Source organism: Carassius carassius, chromosome 25 (assembly GCF_963082965.1).
Source record: "Carassius carassius chromosome 25, fCarCar2.1, whole genome shotgun sequence".
Classification (NCBI taxonomy): Eukaryota; Metazoa; Chordata; class Actinopteri; order Cypriniformes; family Cyprinidae; genus Carassius; species Carassius carassius.
Window position 1 is genome coordinate 14,840,434 of NC_081779.1, and position 23,045 is coordinate 14,863,478.

A 23,045-nucleotide genomic window follows, 5' to 3' on the forward strand; every position below is an offset into this window, starting at 1 on the left:
GTGGCAATCCACCTGTCACTAAAGTGACCACGTCCTTAATTATGCAGAACTTTAAGGCTTAATATAATTTCACGAGTGAGAGCGGTAGGTTGCCGCTCGGACAAAACCTACACTCCCTTTCCTCCTCCTATCTTTCCCCTCCCATAGTATCCTCCTCTCTTCCCTCACCTAACCATTTCTCATCTCTGGATGTGAATGCAGCAACTGACACTTTATGCTCCATTTTAACCTCTCATCTAGATGATATTTGCCCTCTCTCCTCCAGGCCAGCACGGGCTACCCCTTCTAACCCCTGGCTATTTGATGTTCTTCATGAGCATCGGCCCAAAGTCAGGGCAGCAGAGAGAAATTGGTGCAAATCAAAAGATCCGTCAGACCGGAGTATGTATCAAACCTTCCTTTCTTCTTTCTCTGCTTAAGTCCATACTGCCAAATCTTTATACTTCCACAACATGGTCAACAGCACCCCAGACACATGTAATCCCTTCAAAACATTTAATTCTCTCCTCTGTCCCCCTCCACCACTTCCCATCACTTCTATAACAGACGATCATTTTGCCACATTCTTCACAGACAAAACCAGAACAATCAGTAGTCAATTCTCACCAAAAACACATAGGACCTCACATGACCTCACAGAGGACCTCATACCAACCACACCCAACCCTAAAACTCCTGTCTTCTCCTTCAAATCTTCTCCTCTCCAGCCACCCTACAACATGCCCTCTTGACCCAATCTCCTCACACCTCCTTCAAGCAATTTCTCTCTCCGACACTTTTACCAGCACACACACACATTATCAACACATCTCTCCTCACAAGAACCTTCCCCACTGCATTCAAGCAGGCTCCGATAACCCCACTGCTTAAAAAAACCTAACTAAAACACTTTACTCACAGATAGCTACAGACCTGTCTCTCTCATTCCATTCATAGCAAAAACCCTCGAAAGAGTTATTTTCAACCAGATATCATTGTTTCTCTCACAGAACAACAAACTGGATGCTAACAAATCAGTTTTCAGGACTGGCCATTCAACTGAGACTGTACTACTGTCAGTCACGGAAGCCCTGTGCATTGCAAAAGTTGATTCCAGATCATTGGTTCTTATTCTGCTGGATCTAACTGCTGCTTTTGACTAGGGTTGGGTATCGATTGGGTTTTATTCGATATCGGTGCCATTTCGATACTTTTAAAACTGTACCGGTGCCTAAACGTTGCCTGAACCGATACTTATATAAAAATAAATAAAATATTAAAAAAAATGCCTAAAAAGGATAACATTAAAGAACATTATAAAAGATTTAACATAAATCCATAGCATTCACACGCTTCTTGGATGCCCTCATTTCCCAAGCTTCCCTTACTCTAAGGCTAATAAAAGTATTTCACGATCTGGGTCATTATTTAATACAAAACCACACATACTGTTTCTACTATATCTCTGTCAATCACTCTGATATTTAGTTAAATAAGTGCTGTCTGTCACTGTCTTTAATCAGTTCTGTGAATGACTGTATGCTCGTTCTTTATAAAGTAGCAACAATGTCGTTTGTAAAGTACAGTCTTAGGCACATTAGTATTTTAACCCCAGAAAAGGGGTTTAGGCCAGTTATTTAAAACACACAACTCGTGTCCTCAGTTTGTGTTCCAGTCCGCTCGCACTGCTCCGCGCGGTCTGTGGATTAAAGAGCGCGCTGAAAGACGGAGAGAAGACAGATCTGCCGCCGTTTTAATATGAAATTTAAGTGGACTGACTCTGAGGCGATCACGAATTTGTGTACAGTTTATGAAGCCATTCTAAAAAAGCCTAGCGACACCCATACTTCGTGTGTACATTTCGGAGAACCAAGACAAATATTTAAATCGATCGCTCAGGCATTTAAGAGGCACAGAAATGATGCACCGAAATCTGCGTGCTGATTCGGTTCAGTGCATACCGGTTCCATAGGTACCGGTGCAATATTGGTACTGGGTTTCTGTACCCAACCCTACTTCTGACACTGTCAATCATTAGATCCTTCTGTCTGACCTCTCATCACTGGGCATCACAAAGATTCCACTTCCTGGTTTGAATCCTATCTCACTGGTAGGTCTTTCAGTGTGGCTTGGGGAGGGGAGGTATCCAAAGCACATCAACTTGTCACTAGGGTTCATCAGGGATCAGTTCTTGGACCCCTCCTCTTCTCCATATACACGACATCACTGGATCCCAACATACATGCACATGGATTCTCCTACCATTGCTATGTTGATAACACACAGCTCTATCTTTCACTCCAACCAGATGATCCAGTGGTAGCTGCACATATCTTAGGCTGCCTGGTGAATATCTTGGCATGGATGAAAGAATATCATCTACAGCTCAACCTGGCAAAGACTTAGCTTCTTGTCTTCACTGCCATTCCAACTGTACAGTATGATTTCTCCATCCAGCTAGGTTCTACAATTACCCCATCAACTTTTGATGACCAGCTGTCCTTCAAAAACCACATTGCAAAGATTGCTCGATCTTGCAGGTTTGCATTGCACAACATCACAAAGAGCCCAAGTTACACCTCTCTTTATCTCCTTACACTGGCTACCGGTTGTGGCTCGCATCAAGTTCAAGACATTGATGCTTCCATAAAGAACAGCCACAGGCTCAGCACAAACCTATTTCCAGTCACTACTACGAATTTACATCCCCTCCAGAAGTCTGAGATCCGCTAGTGAGTGATGCCTCGTGGTACCATCACAGAGATGCTCAAAATCACTTTCCAGAACATTCGCGTTCACCATTTCTGGTTGGTGGAATGATCTTCCCACCCCTATACGGAATGCGGAATCCCTGACAACTTTCAAGCGACAGCTTGACTTTATCATAAAAAAGATTAATAAAAAATATTAAATATCTCTCTTTATTAATTTCTTCTCTTTCTAGCTTGTACTTATTTGAACAATGTATAAACTTGGTATTACAAGCACTTCCTGTGTCTGTTTGCCTCTAAGAACAATAACTTTATGTATCCCCCAATTGTAAGTTGCTTTGGATAAAAGCTAGGCATGGGCGTTTTCCGCAAATATCACATTCGAATATTTGAGCTCACAAAAAACGAATATTCGTTTATTTAAATTAAGTTTAATGAGACAGATGTTATTTTTCAGCAACATTTATTGTTTCCGTTATTTTAAACAAGATTGAACATTACACATCGTGTTTTGTAGCTGAAAACCTTTGACAACGCGTGCAAACAAACAAAAGTACATATTAAAAGCAAAAATAAGTGAACAAAGAAAAAACGTAAACAGCCTGCAGCAATTAGGCTATTGTAGAACGTAGCCTACACTTAAATCTTTTTTGCTTTTCTTTTCTGTTTTACATGTTCTTGTTAAGAAATACGGGCATGTAAACATGATCGGGGGAAAGTCGGCGCCTTAGTCTGTTAACAATAAGGCCGGCCGCGGAGAAAACTCGTTCTGACGGCACATACGTTGTCGGGACTCACAAATAACGGTGTGCTAAGCGAATACGTTTTGTGAAGCGCTTCGTGTTTTCGTTTCACCACTGAATGGGATCCTCATCTGGTGGAATACATGACTCCAGCAAGAACTGTTCCCACTCGTCTCGGCTGGACTCTCTGTAATCATCGCTGAAGAACTGGCTCAGTCTTTTTTGACGAGTGGGCATTGCATCCTCTTCATCGTTGGTGACGGCAGCTGCATCCGCACCACTCACATCAAGGAAAATGTTCTGATAATGTTCAAAAAAGTTTTTTTTTCTTACTTCTCTCATGTTTTCATCGAGAAACCTGAGATGTTTGTGCCGAGGGTCTAGGGCAGACGCGAGAGGAGGAGTTTTCACTGCATTCTCCAAGTTAGCAGTGTTTATTCGTTGCTTGAGAGATGGCGCAACAATGTTCTTGAATTCCGTCACTTTCTGTGATTCTCCACGGCATATTTGAAGTACTGTAGTAGACCGCAGTTCTTAGGGGCCGTTCACATATTGCGTCTTTTGCACGCTCAAGTTCGTTATTTCCAATGTAGGCGCGCTGTATGCGCGCTCATAATGGAAGCGACGTGGTTGCGATGCGCACGCGGTGTGACGCTCCGGTTTTTTCCAGGCGCGTCCGCACCGCATCGAGTTAAAAACATCTCAACTTTTCAGAATGCCGCAAGCGCACCGCAGGTCATGTGACAAGAACTAAACATTCAGCTTCATCCTTTCCCGTAACAACGTTGAAAGCTCAGCCAAGATGAAGGAACAGCTGATCATAGCTGTATATGGATTGCCATTTTGAATTAAATTTAGTAGCAGAGCTACTGAAAGCGATTTTTTTTGTGCTGCAAATCCATTTATCCTTTGCTGAAATTTCCGCGTCTTCATGGAGAGAGCGCGTCATTGTTGCTTAGCAACGGCAGACGCCTCAGGAGCGCTTCTGCCCGAGCGCTTTGGAAAAAAGGAGAAAGTGGCGCGCCTAGCGTTTTCCACGCATTTTTAGGCGCGATATGTGAACGGCCCCTTATTCATGCATTAATTATTTTTTGCTTGCATACATCTTCAAATATGCCGTGGAGAATCACAGAAAGTGACCAAATAACTTTTTACTGTGAACTTGTTTTTTTTTTTTTTTGCGAAATTCGAATATAATTTTTATTTATCGAATAATTAGAGCAGAACGAATATTCTAATGTTCGACTATCCGTGCACACCCCTAATAAAAGCGTCTGCAAAATGACTAAATATAAAATGTAAAGAAAGTACTTGCACTCATACTTTAAACCTTGTATCTGCACCTCACTACAATTAAATACACTGGGTTGTGTTGTAAATGTGATCACAGTACCTGACGAACTGCCAGTCTGGACTTTACTCGCCATGACACAGGAAGTGGAGCAGAAAAGCTCCGTGATGCCCTCTGAGTTTGGACTGTCCACTGCATCTGCAGCTGGGCGCAGGGCATGACACATTTTGCAGGTGACAAGTTTCAGACTCCTCTAAAAGTAAAGATGAGTTTATACAGCTTATTTATTTATACTTAATTCATCATAAAAATGACCCCCCCCCCCCCAAAAAAAAAAATTAATTATATCTTAATGAGTATTATTACTATTAATTTGCTGTCACCTTTTTGTAAGCTGTGAGGCAGTTTTGACTGCAGAACTTCATAACTCTGTCCTCCATCCACAGAGACGGACACTGACCATCTGTGCCATAGCAATATCCTCCACAGTTCACACAGCTGTTCATGTTCAGCTTATTGGAGGAGCGGAACTGGCTGAAGCAGCTGTCACTGCACAGCTTATGGATAGAGCCCATGTAATTCACCTCATGACTATGAGTCTATGAGAAACAGCAATATTGGATCTTTAAAAACTCAATTACAATTGACTCAATTACAGCAACAAAATATGCATTTATAATTTCCGAAGGAGTACACAAGAATATTCTTCAGCACAGATGTCTACTCACCACTCCTTTCTTCTGACACACACTGCACTTGAAGTTTAAAGCATTGCGGCATTTCTGACTGCAGAACTCCTTTACAGTCCCTGACATGTCTACCAGGGCAATTTTGATATTCTCATCACAAATCTCTCTGAAAAGAAAAAAATATACATTAAAGTCAAATCCATTCAGGTAACATACAACTAAAGCTGAATGAAATGTTTTAAACATACTTCAGGCAGCAGTGACATGTTTTCTTCTTGGAGCCGCAGAGACATTGAGGTGAGCAGTAAAGTTTAGAAGAGCCACTACGCTGGAATGCTGTATGACCCTTCAGCATGACCTTATTACAGGCTGTGCACAACACACCATGTCGTTTTAAAGTATGAATGGATTTAGCTGGGATTGATGGTGGCTTTTCTGGGATGCCTACTGGAGCTCCTGTGACATGAAGATGATGTAAGAATGCAAAAACTGATTTCAGACACTTAAAAGAACAGCTCACCCAAAAATGTGTTTTAATTCAGTTTGAAGGATGGTTACTGTGAACTTTATGACAAAGTCATACAGGTTTGGAACAAATGTATTAAAAAATATAATGCTTACGACAACCATAATGCTTATACTGATGGATGCAGCATTTACGCCAACATAAAACGCACCTTTTATCTTGACATCATCTGGTGTTTGGTCAAAATCCTGAAAGCATGAACATATTGGGATAATCCATAATTGTTGATTTACAGAAATGTGTGTAATAAACAGTTATGGATAACAGATGGTTGACATCAGAGAATAAATAAGGAAAACTAAAATGCATATAGTTTGCATACTTTTTACTCTAATTAACTGCCATATATGCTGTCACATCTTCTATAAAATATACACTACCATTCAAATGTTCGTGGTTGGCAATATTTTTTTATGTTTTGGAAAGAAGTATAAAAATATAATTAAAATTTAATTTAATCCTGTAATGGCAGAGCTGTTTTTTCAGCAGCCATTACTCCAGGCTTAAGTGTCACAGGATCCTCCAATAATCATGCAAATATGCTGACTGCTGCTCAACCAATTTAATTCTACAATATACATCTTTTTTATATTTTATTCTTATATTTTGATTGTTTACTTTTATTTCATTCTTACATAGCTATATTTATGTATATTTTCATCTGTGTTGTTTTCTTTAATAATTGCACTATCCATGGAGCGGACCTGACTCACATTTCACTGCTGGTTATATATGCTATATATAATTTTGTATGTGACGAATAAAAATCTTGAATCTTGAAAATTTTTTAGGATTATTTGATTAATATAAATTTCAAAAAGGAAAAAAAAAAAAAAAACTTTTACTGACTTCAAACTTCTGAACAGTAGTTTATGTTGTACCATATTTTTCGTCGCACCAGTCCACAAATACGTCATGACGAGGAAAAAAACATAAGTCGCACTGGACTAGAAGTCGCATTTATTTAGAACCAAGAACCAAGACACTGAGCAGCATAGAGCACCCTCTCGCGGCTGTAGACTGTAATGTTTTCTCTTAGTTCATTTCTCTCGGTTCATGTCAAATTAATTTTGATAAATAAGTCGCACCTGACTATAAGTCGCAGGACCAGCCAAACTATGAAAAAAAGTGCGACTTATAGTCCGGAAAATACGGTATATAGTATGTAATTTATTGACGAAAAAAAAAGTACTTTAACCTATCATTTGGTTAATTTAAATTTCAGTATAGTTCAGTAACTTCTTGAGTAAGGACCTCATCATCCTTGATGTTTCCCATTGGGGAATGTTGAGCTTTCTTGCACTCCTCATCCATAGGTTCATCCTTGATCTTCAAAAGCATTATGACAGAGGGCTGGGTTGCTTTAACTCTTTTGTCAACAGCCTGGATAGAAAAAATAGATATTTTAGAAGTGCTAGTTAACAAACAGAAAACTCATTTGCCTTTAGTGGTTAACATAAAATGGCGCTGTGCTCACCATTACAGCAGACGATTCCGTAGTCCGGCATTTTATGTCTTTGGCTCTCTGTGTTTCTATACAATTAAAACAAACATTATCACACTTATCGTGAATTTTATAATTTTGGTTTAATGTATAGACAAAATGAGCAGACTTTTGAATCAACTACCAGCAAAGTCCAGGCTAAACAGCAAAATTGTGACCACTTTGATTAGGACAGAGTGTTAAGTACACCGTTTTACTAAGAAAATCTGTTAAATTACGTGAATCTTCTGGTCCATCCACTTCCGTTATCCCAATGTAATCCTCATTCTGTTCCAGTGCCATCTCATTAGTGTCCTCAACTTTAGTGATCACAAGCTCTTCTGAACACTGGGCCATGTCCTCTTCCTGGTACATGTCCAGATATCCTTTGGAATCCTCACTGGCCATAAAGACACCTGCTGCAGACATGTAGCCCAGCCCAGAGTTCTCACCTGAAATTGGGAAATGACGACATTAACCATTTCACATATTAAATTTAGGTTACCAGTCACAGAAAAATAAGTCATGTTCTAAAAATAACTTCTAAATGAGAACTAATATTTCAATATAAAACACATAATTAACATAACAGTCTAAACTCAAAGGAAATGGAAGACAGGCAGTTACTTTATGTCTACTTCACAGTCAGGATGCAGGATAGCAGCTAAATTGGGAGAGGCTAAACTCACAGGAACAAAAATAAAATCCTTCTTGCCTTCTGAATAAGCAACATAATCCATGTTGGCGTTTACATCATAACATTCTTCCATTTGTAGCACAGCCTCAGCAGGATCATTCTGTCAGAAAACATTTAGTGGAGCAACATAACAGCTATGATTTAAAAGTAAAACAGCACAACCTGTTCATTTTCAAACTGTGTGTCAAGCTATTTGAGGACTTGCCATTTGGTAGTGCCGTGTGGGTGGAAGAGCATAGTAGGACCCAGAGGAAGATAGATATGTAGATGGTTCTGGTTCTGTAGGTGGATTTGTAACATTCAAAATGAGTTGACCATGTTGTTCAGGGGAGGTTCTGGGGTTCTTTTGCTTTCCTGAAGTTGACTCAAAATCATCTGCATAATACACTTCATCATCTTCTTCTATGTCCCAACTGTTGTCTGCTGACAGGGCACCTGGTTCAATCACAGTCTCCTAAAACAGCAGCAGACAGTATTAAAGGAATCGTTCAAAAAAAAAAAAAAAAAGAATACAAAGCTTGCTGAAAGTGTTTGTTTCATCATCAGAACAGATTACAAGAAATTTAGCATTACATTGTTTGCTTACCAGTGGATCCTCTGCTGTGAATGGGTGCTGTCAAGAGTGAGAGTTCGAAAGGCTGACAAAAACATCACAATCAATCAATTAACCTTTTGTGAAGTGAAAAGCTGTGTGTTTGTAATAAATTGTAAATCAATTTTTTTTTCTTATATATCTTCAACCATTGCTTTCAGCTATAACACAATAATACTGCTGTCTCCAATGTAAATAAAAATATATATATATTTTTTTTCATCTTTTTTCCCCTCTGAATCAGGAGAGAAGTATGCAAAGATCAAGCACCGTTTACAAACAAAACAATGTACAAACAAACTAAAGCAGATGTAATAGGACAACAGGAAAGAGTTTTCACTGGAGGAAGCATTATTATGGATTATGTATTGGTATTTTGGCCAGAAGCAACGTTTTAAAAGTTTTTTTGTTATGAATGCACAGTTTTTTACTTCACAAGACACTGATCAATTGTGTTTTTCTTTGCAATGCTTTTATCAGCTGTTTGGCCTCATTCACTGTAGAGGATCCACTGGTATGAAAATGACTTAATGCTAAATTTCTCCAAATCTGGTCCTACATTTTTGGATACCCTGAGGGTCAGTTAATTTAAACTTTTGGTTTTAAGGCACAGCAAATGGACCATTGTCACTCTTTCTACAATCTCAATTAGGAGTTTCAATGGTCCACTTGAGACATAGGTGGCGCTAATGCACTTATAAGTCTGCAATCCGCCGTAAAGCAAGAAGACGCCTTGTGCACCTGCTTAAGAACCTGCACAGAAGAATGCGCTCAGGAGACTTCTAACAGTTCATACATTGAGTGAATCGGGGTAAAAACAATAAATATTGTAGTTTCTTGCACAGACTGATCGTTTTGTGTCTTTACACATCCATGTATCGTCACGAGCCGCAAGGTTTAAATGAGTTTTGTTTGTGTGTATATATATATATATATATATATATATATATATATATATATATATATTTGTTTTATTGTATTTTGTAGCCGCGATTCCCATCCACTTACATTATAAGACTGATAGACTGCAACGGTTTGAGCTAGAAATCTTGGTTTGTGTTCTACGGAAGAAACGGTCACCTACCTGTACGTCTTCTAATCGCTGTGCCAAAAGAAATCTGAATCACCCACCGAATCTTGCAGAGAAGGCGAGCGTAAACAGGAGCAAATTTTGATAAGTAACGTTATTCTGATTAATCATCTCCCTTGACTTTATGCCTCCACGTTCCCCCGATTGCCTCATAGACAGTAAAAGATTTGCTGTGAGCTTCTCCTCCTGTCCATACGGTAATTTCTCTACTGTGCGAAAGAGAGTCGCTGGTTATGACGCAATCATTAGCCTATTTTTTTTTTTTTTTTTTTTACAAAAACTGCTTCCATGGGACCATAACGTAAGATACAAGGTAATGTAGCCTTTTATACATTTTCGTGTTTCTTTGGAAATAATTAATGTACAAATGGAGTCTTTAAACGCCTCAAATGTAAAGTTATTCGCTGTCAAAGTGACGCCAAAATGAATGGGAGTCAATGGAATGCTAACAGCAGGTGGGGGTCCGCTAGCCAATGGCGGCACCCAGGGGTGCTTCAAAAAAAATATGAAACCCTGCCCCCCTGCTAGCTTTGCGTTCACGAGTCTGTAGCTCAAGCTTTATGTCGCATCATGACGTATCCGAGTAGTAAAATCACGCGTGAACTGACGCCAATGTTTGTTTCTAGTCCAGCTGCTGACGATTTGTCATTTTTACATACCTCCGCTCTTTGTGAAACAAACATGGGAACCGCTGATGACTTAAGTAAGACTTGATTCCCACGGATGGATTTAAAATCATCAGAGGAAAAATGTTCACTGCAGACCCTCCATACTTTGAGTAACCTCATGGGTGTGTTAATATCCATCTGAAGAGCAAGCAACCATAAATGCAGTCGATCTGGCTCAAATGTTGGGAATCGGTGAAAAGTCAATTTTCTCGTTTGAGTTGACGCGCGTAGTCTTACGCTTTTAAACAGGTTGCGGCATCCAGGATAGGCACACGTAAGCACCATTTTGAGGAACAAAACAGTTAAAATAAATTAATAAAAACAAGCCACCTTCCGCACAAGCGTCCTCCTTCTAAACAATGGCGTCAGTTAACGCGAGATTTTGCTACCGCGCGTACGTCATCATGCGACAGAAAGTTTGAGCTCCAGACTCGTGAACGCAAAGCTAGACATTTTTTTTTTTATTTAACAAAATGCACAGGGGATACAGAATCAAGCACAAAAAAATAAAATAAAAAATAATACAATACACTCAGAGTAAAGCAAGGCAGTAGATAAGGTCTACTAAAAAAAAAAAATTCACAAAAGATTCATAGACATTACAAATACAAAAGATGAATAAAAGTAAATAGAAATAAATAACATTGGGAATACACAAATAAATAATAAATCTTCAGAAATTCAGGAAGTAACTTATAATGAAACCATAATTTCTTTAAGCAACAAAGAAGTTTTAGCAGCTTTCTTATTAGCTGATAAACAAAGAGAGTCATAAAATAATTTTAAATCAACACAAAAAAGTTTAAAATTGGGCTTCAAAGAAGTTACTTTACACTTACGAAGATGAAACTCGCCACATACAGTGAGCAATTTTAATCTGTCATCCATCTCCTTTGACCCGGTGTCCCAAATCAACAACAGCACATTCACAACCTCAAATGTAAAGAGTTTGTAATAAGCAGAAAATATAAGCCAGGCTACTTTTTTCCAGAACTCTTTTGCATAATCACATTCAAAAAAACAGATGTGGTATTTTTTCAAGATTAGAATTACAGAATGTCCAGTGAGAAGAGGTGTCGAACTTAAATTTAGAAAGGAGAGAGTTACAGGGATAGTCTTTATGTAGAGTTTCAAAGTGAAGCTCTTTCCACTTGTTAGGTAACAGAAACTTTTTAATGCCAGTCCATATATTAATTGTAGGAAGAGAAGGATAATTCAATTTCCATTTGAAAAAAGCTTTGGGATGACAGCTAATCTTCCTAATAAGACATTTTCTAATCCAAAAGTTATTACATTTGACATTGGAAAGCTCCAAACCTCCAATAGACAATTGGGGCTTTTCACAAACGGATACTCCGTAGCTACAGAATGACCTCACCATATGCAAAAGTTTAGGTGAAATAGAACTAGTTACCCAGTTATAAACTTTAGGTGAGGAATCTACTCCAAAAAGGTTGATAAATTCATGGTAGGAATAAAAGCTACCATCCTTATTCAATAAATCCAAAATAAAAATAACACCTTTGTCAACCCAATCCTTAATAAAGATAGATTTTTTTCCACGCAGCACATTCTGATTGTTCCATATAATACTCCTATGAGGGGGAAAATTGTGGCAAAAGGCAAGTTTACAGGCCTCCAAGGCTTGCTTATGAAAATTAGCAAGCTTGAGCGGAAGTTTGTTGCATTTAAAATCGCAAGACAATAAAAAAACTCAACCCTCCACATTTTTCAAAGATAAATTTAGGTATGTGAAACCATAACAAATTAGAATCAGCATTCAGGCAACGTTTAATCCAGCCGATCTTGAAAACCTGATTGAGAGTACTGAAGTCCAAAGCATTCACACCTCCCTCCAAAGTATATCTTATCAGAGTCTTTCTTTTAACATACTCGGTTTTATTTTTCCACAAGAATTTAATCAATATCAATAGATGAGCAAGTTTTAGGGTTGACGTATAAGGTCAAAGCTGGGTAAACAATCCTAGAAATGCCTTCAGCTTTAGCTATCAGGACACGACCATAGATAGTTAAATTTCTTTGTAGCCAGCAATTGAAGACATTCTTCAATTTTTTTGTCCGTTGTGAAAAATTATCTAAAATTCTATCTTTGGGTGATTTACTTATTAAAATGCCTAAATATCTAACAGGACTTTTGACCTCAATACCTTCTATGTGATGTTTTTCAAGACTGTGAATAGATATAATTTTGCTTTTATTTCGATTAACTGTGAGACCAGAAGCATTAGAAAAGGTTTTTAAAGCTTCCAAAATAACAGGAACCTGTTTCTCATCTTTTAAAAACAGACAGGTGTCATCCGCCAGTTGACTAATTAGAAAAGTGTGTTCAGCTACAACAATACGCTTAACATCTACACAGCGAGTAATAAAAATATTAAGAAACTCTGTGACTAATAAAAACAAAAATGGTGAAAAAGGACACCCTTGTCTGATGCCCCTGCTAATTGTAAACCGGGGAGAAACACCATTCACCAATGATACATTGCTGTTAATATTTTTGTAAAAAGTCTGAACTATTCTAATGAAGGAAGAGCCAAAACCAAATTTGCGCAAATATTCAAACATAAACTCATGTTCGACCGTGTCAAAGGCCTTATAAAAGTCTAAAAATAAAATGATTGCACCATCATCGACTAATTCATTATAATCTAACATTTCTAAAACAAGCCGAATGTTATTTGCTATATGCTTACCTTTCATAAAGCCAGATTGGGAAACTGAGACAATTTCTTCTAAACATGGTTTCAGTCTATTTGCATAAAGGGAAGCTAATCATTTATAATCAGAATTAAGTAAAGTAATTGGGTGCCAATTATCTAAATATGAGGAATCTTAGTTTGTTAGGCTTTGGGATTAAAGTGATCAAGCCCTGCTTCATGGATTCAGTCAATTCACCTTTAAAAACTTCAAAAACAAGCTTATTTATGTCTTGCCAAAAGGTCCTATAAAATTCATAAAGGCAGTCCATCTGGACCAGGGCTTTTATTGAGGGGGGTTTTCTGGATAATCATATCCAACTCTTCCATAGTCAAATCCATCTCACAAGACGACAGATTCCCATCACTTATAATAGGTGTGAATGCTTGAACTCTCTCAAAAAAAACTATCAGCAAACTGAGGATTAAAGCTGTGAATAAAAATTTGAAACAAAATCAGAAACTCTAGCTTCATCTGTGACCAAATTGCCCTCAATATTTAGAGAACATATTTTCTTAGAGTCCCCTCTTTTCTTTTCTAAATTAAAAAAATATGCTGAATTTTTTTTCTCCGAATTCTAGCCACCTTACTCTGGATCGAATAAAGGCACCCTTAGCCTTTTCTGCATAAACGTTATTTAAATCTTCTTTGAGATTGTGCAGTTTTACTTTATCATCTTCACTAGTCTGTTGCTTGCCTAAAATTTGATTCATTTCACTTAATATGGAGGTATACTTTAAAGATTTTGCCTTGGCTAACTGTTTACTGAATCGGATAGAGAATTTTCTACACTCGTATTTAAACATTTCCCAATTAGAAGATATTGAAACATCAGGTTTTGCTTTAAATTCTTCAATGATACTCTTAATACCTAGACAATAAGAGGGAATCTGTAGTAGAGAACAATTTAGTTTCCAATATCCAGGGTTTCTGTGACAACCAGTATCAGAATCAGATAAAATAAGATCAATAAAAAAAAAAGCATGATCTGTGAGCGGAGCAGGAAAGATACTACTGGACTTAATAAAAGAAGATATAAAGTCTAATGTAAGCCAGTAATCTATACGCGATTTTCTCAAAAGATCTTTACTGAACCAAGTATATGAACAATCTTTATCATGCATAAACCTGTAACCATCCAAAAAAGAAAGGTTACTACAAAAATCATTAATAATAGTGTTACATCTGCATGACTCTCGTTTTGGGGGAAGTCTATCCAGACATAGGTCAGGAGCTTCATTAAAATCTCCTCCAACTATTACTGTAGCAGATGGATATTTACCTTTTAAATCAAGAATTTTAGAAGACACCTTACCCCTTAATAACGGTTTAGGCTATCCGTTATGTCCCCTCCTTTGCTTATCTTAACATTTTAATGCTCATACATATTTGTCAGAATTTTGCTAATGTCAATAAATGTTTAGATTAACAAAAGTTCAGACAAAACGGCAAAAATCAGACATCGTCTGCAGAAATCCTCCTTCCATCCACGATAGCATTTGGCCCCCTGAAGCCAGCACAGCGACCCTCCTTTTGGGCTTTCTCCACCAAAGGCCACAGCTTGTTCCGTGCTTCCTTCGTTCTCTGCGTCAGGTACTCTGAGATCCTAATCTTTTTCTGTTTGAGCACTTCTGATCTTCTTGCATCAGCCCAGATACGATCGCGGTAAGATCGAGAGAGAAATTGTACAATTATCGTACGAGGGCGCGCATTGCCCAGTTTGGGGCCAAGCCTGTGCGCAACATCAATCGAAGACTGCAGAACATCTGCTAAGCCTGGGGACACCTGAAGAAAAATTTCCATTATTACCATCTTGACATTCTCCCCAACTTCCTCCAGCACACCCGAAATCCTCAGATTCCAACGCCTCTTGTAGGCATCCAGCTCATCCACTTTATCCCATAAGTGTTTATTTTCTGCAGCCAGCGAAGATAGCTGGGAGTCCATTTTATCAGATTTAACAGCTGTATTCTCTGTTTTTATTACAATTGTAAATCGTCATTGAAAAAAAATCCTAATTTTAATGTATACATGAAAAGAAATGAAATAACTTTTTTTTTTACTTTAAATTTTATCAGATTAATGATTTTTAATGCACCAAATGTATGTTACTTGATTAGAAATATATATATATTTTTTTATATTATTATATTTGTTTCTCTAAGTATTTGAGTTGATATTACCGATTTGTTATTATTGCCTATGTTCATTGTTTAAAAGATTGCAATAGAAAAAAAAAAAAGTCTCCGATCAGTGTGTACAGGGAAGCAAAGACTGTAAGGGGCCCCTGGGCTTTACCTCTTGACGGGCCCTTCATCCACAAGAACTACAGCCTAGATTCACTCAATATTCATAATCACAAAGCACAAGTTATCAGCCTTAAATTTTGCAGTAATAAATGCCTCAAAGATAGGTCTGCCACACAACATATACACAACTATCACTGCATGAACTATATGCATAATCAGACACATTACTAATAAATATAAAAATGTGTGGCATTAAATTATGTGCATTAATGTTGGTTAAATGCATTATGAACTTACATTTAATAAAAGGTAAGTTAGTGAAGGTAAATCTACACCTTTACAAAACATTCTGTGCACATTTATTCACACCTTACAAACTGCTTTGTTTTGAACTCTCTCACAACAGACACGGAAGAGAAGAAAATGCTGAATAAAGTCGTAGTTTTTGCTATTTATGGTCCAAAATGTATTTTCGATGCTTCAAAAAATTCTAACTGACCCTCTGATGTCATATGGACTACTTTGAAGATGTATTTCTTACCTTTCTGGACATGGACAGTATACCGTACACACAGTTTCAATGGAGGGACTGAGAGCTCTTGGACTAAAATCTAAAATATCTTAAACTGTGTTCCAAAGATAAACGGAGGTCTCATTGGTTTGGAACGACATGAGGGTATGTTATTAATTACATCATTTTGATTATTGGGTGAACTAACCCTTTAAGACCAGTGATCGAATTAAAAAAAAAAAGGGGTATGGTGTGATCAATTTCTTTTGGGGGTTGGGGGGTATGTGGGTCCTAATTTTACATGATTCAAAAATTTGCCTAATTTTTAAAAAGTTTTTTTTTTAATGAAAAATTAGCCTTATTAAATTAACTATTATTAATATGCTTTTTATTCCTTCTTGGGCCTGAAATTGAGGAATTTTGGGCAGTATTGATCATTAAAAAATATTTTGCTAAATGTGCTTTTGTGCTGAAACCTTGGCTGGTTAAGGCCTGTCATGGACAAATAATGACAGGTGGCAGCAAGCCCTTGTTTTGCTAAATTATTTATTGAATCGTTTAAATCAAATGACTCGTTCAAAACGGCTGATTCAATTAGAAACATAACAAGCCTGCATCCCAATGTGCATATTATCCATCCTAAATTCTATGCAATATTAATAATTTTCAATACTATTTAGAGCAGACAGACTGGATAGTTTGCACGCTGGGATGCAGGGAAAGTGGCCATCTGAATGGGCTGTTGAATAACTGGCTCACTTAATTCGTTCAAAAACTGATTAATTCAAATTACGAAACAGCGTGTTACTTAATAGTAACTTAAACAGCGTGTTACTTAATAGTAAAATTAATAGCACACTTGTTCTCATGCATGTTGGCCTACTTATATTTAGAAAAGTACATTGCTTGTGCAATGAATATAAAAAATATAAACTCATACATGGGTATTTTTTCTTTAATTGCTTGAATTATAAGGTCATTTCCCTGTATTCTTATAGGCTTCACTGCTTCACGCAGTGAATGCTTTTGGACTCTCAAGACGCGTTTTTGTTTGGTTTTTGCAAACTAGATGACCTGATAATGTCAGCTCTGCTATCATCTCTCAATCCCTCACAGTTATACATACAGCACAATAACATGCCAGGGGAATGTTTTTAAATTCTAATGTATGAAGAAAAATAAACTAAAAATAATAATAATATTAATAAATCACACCTTTTCTGTTGTCTTCTTTTTAATGAAATTCAAAAGTTGCGCTTGATCCATGCGAAAATTTGATGAAAACTTCCTTCCGGTTGTGCGCAGCTTGTTAAATAGTTTTTTTCATTTCATTTGTATGATAAGTTTTACATATTACACATTATTAAACCAAAGCAGATGGTAAAAGTAGGGCTAGTGACGGCGAGCGACGGTTGGGCTAGGTTGTTTTGGTGTGTTCCACTCGTTGGTCTCACATCGGCTGCAGTTTGCCCGATTCAACATGTTGAAACACCCCGGGGATTTCGGGGAGAGTGAGAGCTCTGATTGGATGTTCAGTTTAGTGAACGAGCCAGTGTAGAGAATTAAAGCAAAAGTGATGAAAACAAGCATGTGAATGATGCCGGTACAGACAGAAGGCTGTTTAAATGTTACGTGATCTTTCCCAATCATTCTACTACACATTTGTTTTCATAACAACATGAGCTGCTTAAAATGAATAAAGTTATTAACGTTACTGATATTCAAAATGGTAAGCAAGTACTGCTTTGTTTACATTTTGTATATCTGTGTTTATCTCGTATATCTTTGTTATGGTTTCTTCTTTTTAATGACAAATACTATTAATAGCTGCTGATATGAACAGCTCGTTCCTCTCAGGAATGCGCAGAAAGCACGTGTTAGTATGCCGTCAGCTGTAGTCTGCGCCAGCACAGCTTTTTGGTCCAATGTGAGGTGACAACACCATCGGCTTTCGTCACCGCTAGTTCTTTGAAGTCGGCTTGGTGTGTCCCAGCCTTGAACTTCCCATGTCTCCTTCAGAATGAACATTCACTGCCTCTCTATGTTGGCTGCCCCCACACAAATGCAGCGCTGTCAAAGTTGGTCTACCCCAGTAAGTGAAGGCCTTTAGGACTTGAGTAGCAAGCTGCATGGGGTCAGTTCCCGTGTTTTACTCACCCCTGACCCCTGAGCCAGGACCAGAAGTTGGTGGGAAAATAGCCCTTTTGCTGACAGTGCTACCTATGAGGGGACAAATATTCAGAGACCCTTTCCTCAGAGCAATGGTCAGCCAGCTCACTCCCTTGATACAAGCAGCCCCTCGCCTCAGCGGCGATCAGCTCTGAACAGAGTAGAAAAAGTACAGATGCACTTATTTATGCGATGCAAGGAGTCACCTGCCTTAAAGGAGCGATCACCCATGAACTGAGCATACAGAAGATCCAGTCGCTTGCACATTTCGAATCATAATCCGAAAGAGCTTTATTGCCAAGTATGCTTGCGCATACAAGGAATTTGTTGTAGTGACATAAGCTTCCAGTACACATAGACAATAATGCACAGACAAAAAAAGCAAATAAATAAATTGTATAAACAGTTGTGCCAGATGACAAAAGTTCAAAGATGGAATTACTCTTTTCCTAACTCTAGATGTATGCAGTTCTTGAAGGGCGGGCAGGGGAGCACCAATACTCCCTTCAGCAGTCCGAACCGTTCTCTGTAGTCTTCTGATGGCTGATTTTGTAGCTGAACCAAATCAGACAGTTATTGAAGTGCACAGGACAGACTCGATGGCTGAGTAGAACTGTTTCAGCAGCTCCTGTGGCAGGTTAAACTTCCTCAGCTGGCAAAGGAAATACAACCTTTGTTGGGCCTTTTTAACAATGGAGTCAATGTGATTGTCCCACTTCAGGTCCTGAGAGATGGTGGTTCCCAGGAATCTGAATGATTCCACTGCAGCCACAGTGCTGTCTATGATGGTGAGTGGGTTGAGTGCAGGGGGTTTCTCCTGAAGTCCACTATCATCTCCACTGTTTCAAGTGTGTTCAGCTCCAGATTGTTAGGACTACACCAGACAGCCAGCTGCTCAACCTCTTGTCTGTAAGCAGACTTGTCACCATCCTGGATGAGACCAATGACCGTAGTGTCGTCTGCAAACTTCAGGAGCTTGTCAGAGGGGTCTTTAGAGGTGCAGTCGTTGGTGTAGAGGGAGAAGAGCAGTGGGGAGAGAACACATCCCTGAGGGACACCAGTGTTGGTGGAGCAGGTGTTGGACATGACTTTCCCCAGTCTCACAAGAGCTCCTTTCACACTGCAATTCCGGCAAATATACAGCTAATGTGTCCCGGCAATTGTTCCCAGGTCACTAGATTTTGCACTTTCACACTGCAAGTGATTACCCAGAATATGTGCGTTCTTTCACACACAACCTGAAAACGTTGAAAACGTTAGGCACATTGTTTTTTAACTGAAGCTAGCGAACGATCTCAGCGTCAGCACGGAAAGTGAGGAACTAACTGATCTCTGCTTCGTTACAGTTTGCACATATTCTTTGTCGCAAACGTTGATCTTCCTTCAAAACTAGGGATGGGCATTTTCCGCAAATATCACATTCGAATATTTGAGCTCACAAAAAACGAATATTATTATAATAGATATGAACATTACATTTACTTACATTTACATGATGTAAGCAGTCCCCTGCCTCAGTGTAGACCATAGACTGCATAAAAACATGGACATATTGTCAGTGACGTCACCCATAGATTTCTGAAATGCAAATTTGAAGCTCAAAGTGGGCGGAGCCAGCAGTCGCCATCTTGGCAGTGCATCACAGAGTGTCACTCCTGGATAATCTAAAATGGACAAAGAGGCGGGAGCTGGTTGCTGAAGCCATGCCCAACTAGCTCGACGGCGGTGACAGCAGCAGCAATCCACCTGTCACTTAAGTGGCCACACCCTTAATTATGCAGAACTTTAAGGCTTAATAAAAATTATATGAAAGTTATGAAAAAAAAAAATTCACCCATTGTCATGCAGGGCAAAATAAGCTATATAGACCAAAATCACTTTTTGTACTGGGCTGTAAACACTTTTTTTCTACTGTAAAGTTGGGGTTTTTAACATGGGCATTCTATGGTAGAGCTGTAATCGGGCCTTAAAAGTTAGGATGAGAATGAGTCATTTATACATGTTTAACATAATTTATTCATAACTAACGTAGACTAGGCCACTTGGAAGTTGGAATAAAGAAATAAAATAAGTCCTCTGTAAAAGCTTAACAAATAGGCATAGGCTCATTTAGCGTATAAATAGACCAACACACAAATAAAAACGAGTCTTTTTTAACAAATTAACTTAAGATAAATTTTAGATTAAGATGGGTATTTGGCAATAACGAAATTAAGATAAAGGCTCAGCCGGATTTGCTTCGCCACTAGCAGCTGACATTTAATAAAAGAACAATGCCAACATTAGCGTAAATAATCTGTCTACATCATGCATTTAAGACTCAATGAATATTTAGTTATCATTTGAAAAACCTTTACTCACAGACATTAGGCTAAGCCTATGTTTTTGTGGAGGAAAATGATTGAATCCACTGTAGATGGCTTCAGCGCGTTCCTGCGCTCACTGATGGTGCGTCATATATTCACTCATTATTCTCATTATAAACACGGTCAAAACTTTTCCACACCTTAGACTTTGCTTTAGTTGCTGGTGCAACCAAAACGTAATCGCCAAAGGCAAGTCTCCATTACACCTACTCAGCATCCATTTTTGCATTTTTCTCCGTTTTCGCATCTTTTTCACGCTAACCGTAACACATCACATGACCTGAGCGCAAGCCCGACCCGAGCCCACGTAAGGTGATATAAATTAACCCCGAACCCATCGGTTCCCGTCAGGTTTGGGCAAAGATCTTCAGCTCTAGTCTATGGCACTGACTCCATTTTGGAGCCAGCCTCTAGCGGCCAGTCGATGAATTTTTGAAATTTTAGTCACTTCCGTGTTGGTTTCAGAGAGAGACCGGAATGTTGCCACTAGGTGTAGACGTAAGCTGTTTCAAAGAGAATACCAGACCACTCATATAGAAAATCTATCAAATTGACCCATATTTTTTAACAACACACAGTGATGTTTTAAATAAATATCAAACTTTTAACTCATCCTTTATTTTAAATAATGATTTAAAAGCTAAAATTTAAAGTTTTTATTTCTTTTTTAATAAGGACATTTTAAAAATTAGATTTTGTAAAATCCTGTTCACGGGGGATGTTTAATTATGTAAATAAAGTCATAAGCAATTAGAAAAATTTGCTTTGGAGCATTATTCTTAGTATAATAAATAAAACAAAATCTTTCCCTCCCCATTGAGGGAAGTGCCACCACAAATATAGAGTGCCGAAGTTATGACGTCACTTTGTAGGACAACCTGGAAGTTAGCGGCGCATGGGTTCCCTCGATCGAAAAGCCATGCATTTTCCCCATAGACTTTTGGAAAATTGCAAAAAATAAGATCTGTGTTCAACAAAGAGTTATGACCCTTACACATTTTGCCTATCAAGATAATCTTTACAAATTACTCCAAAATGTATACATGTTGAAGCCTAAATAAAGCCGTCAGAAATAAAATGCTAATGGTAGGCTATAAATGGACTACAGCCATAGACAGTAAAAGAAATGGCCACAGCAACCCCATTGGATTCAACGGAGACAAGTGAAGTCAATTAGAAGCAGGCACTTCCTCGGGGGTCGGGCGTACTGCGCAAACTCAAACTGAGCTTGAAGACGTAGATGTCACGTGAGGAACCTGTAAGTCTTCTAATCGCTTTGCCAAGAGAAATCTGAATCACCCACTGAATCTTGCAGAGAAGGCGAGCATGAACAGGAGCAAATTTTGGTAAATATTCTGATTAATTATCTCCCTAGACTTCATGCCTCCACATCCCCCCGATAGCCTCATAGACAGTAAAAAAAAATGTCCTTTTTTCTTAGACGATATAAAAACCATAGATCGAGGAGAGAACCTCTATAAATCTGGACATGTAGAACAGTGCAGCTTAGATGCTGGTTTACTTACCAGTATTGTAAGGGCCAGCATGAGGGACAAGGTTTATCGAGTCTCGGTAAGTAAAACTAGGGAAGGATAACGTTAGAGAAGTTATAATAGTGTTCTTTGTATTTAAGATAACTATACAAACAATCTCTGAACAAGCATTACACAGTTAAATTCCAAACATTTAATATAATAGTTGTATATAATTACATATGTTGCATTTAAAGAGAATTGTCCAATAGCATCAACAAATGCTTATTACAATATAATATAAATAAACCATATATGTTCCCTGAATAAACCATATATACTCATTTTGTTCACATTTTCTATATATTTTTACCTGGTAATCCACAAGCCCCAATGTGAGAGCCAGTGTAGTAAATTTTATCTCGCATTCACATTACTGTGATCTAACTGGAGTGTAGTTACAATAGTATACAAGTAGTATATAATAGTTTAACATTTAATTTTTTGGTATTTGTCAGACCGGTGACTTACAGTGCATTCAGCGTGTTCTCTGGGAATTGAACTCGCAACCTTTTGCACAGTTAACAAAATACTCTAATCACTGAGCCACAGAAACCTTACAGCAAGAGCTGTAGTAAACATCTTTATTTTCTGAAAACAGAAAACTGAAAACAACACTATATACTAATTGCAAAAACTGAGAAGGCTAACACTGAAGATCCATTGTGCACTACAATAATTCACCATATAGTTTCAAATTTTATTGCATTTAGAAAAAAAATGAATTACAAAATTTTACAAGTTACATAAGCAATTACTTAAAAACTTCGTAAAACAATGATATTACAGTATGGTTGAATGTATAGCCTACCTCATTTGGCTGAAACACCGCAGGCAGAGGCACAGCTGTTGATTTCAGTCGCCTTGACTTTCCCTTCTCTTCTTGGTAATCCTCAAAGCTGAAATGTTCATTGCACAGCACGCGTCTATTGATTTTATCCATGGGTGTATTTACATCCCAACGAATCGCCAGCAGCCATAGCTTCAATCGCTCAGGATTGCTGACAGGGAATGTGTGAAATGATAAAGGT

At 38.1% G+C, this 23,045-nt stretch overlaps 1 protein-coding gene across 2 annotated transcripts in view; it reads right to left on the minus strand.

The window, feature by feature from the left end:
• The window catches only part of LOC132104285 (zinc finger MYM-type protein 4-like), a 35,791-nt gene extending 12,746 nt beyond the window's left edge, over positions 1-23,045 (minus strand). The window contains exons 1-11 of one of the 2 annotated variants that reach the window (XM_059509642.1): positions 22,826-23,045; positions 8,325-8,573; positions 8,138-8,219; positions 7,662-7,874; positions 7,417-7,472; positions 7,194-7,322; positions 6,091-6,127; positions 5,662-5,869; positions 5,453-5,579; positions 5,108-5,323; positions 4,827-4,977 (exon numbers count right to left, since the gene is read on the minus strand). In XM_059509642.1, the coding sequence (XP_059365625.1) occupies positions 4,827-4,977; positions 5,108-5,323; positions 5,453-5,579; positions 5,662-5,869; positions 6,091-6,127; positions 7,194-7,322; positions 7,417-7,472; positions 7,662-7,874; positions 8,138-8,219; positions 8,325-8,573; positions 22,826-22,957 (1,600 nt within the window). In that variant the 5' untranslated portion in view covers positions 22,958-23,045. Of the gene's footprint in view, positions 1-4,826; positions 4,978-5,107; positions 5,324-5,452; positions 5,580-5,661; positions 5,870-6,090; positions 6,128-7,193; positions 7,323-7,416; positions 7,473-7,661; positions 7,875-8,137; positions 8,220-8,324; positions 8,574-10,460; positions 10,795-22,825 lie in introns of those variants that run through there. The other variant, XM_059509643.1, reaches the window with a different exon arrangement.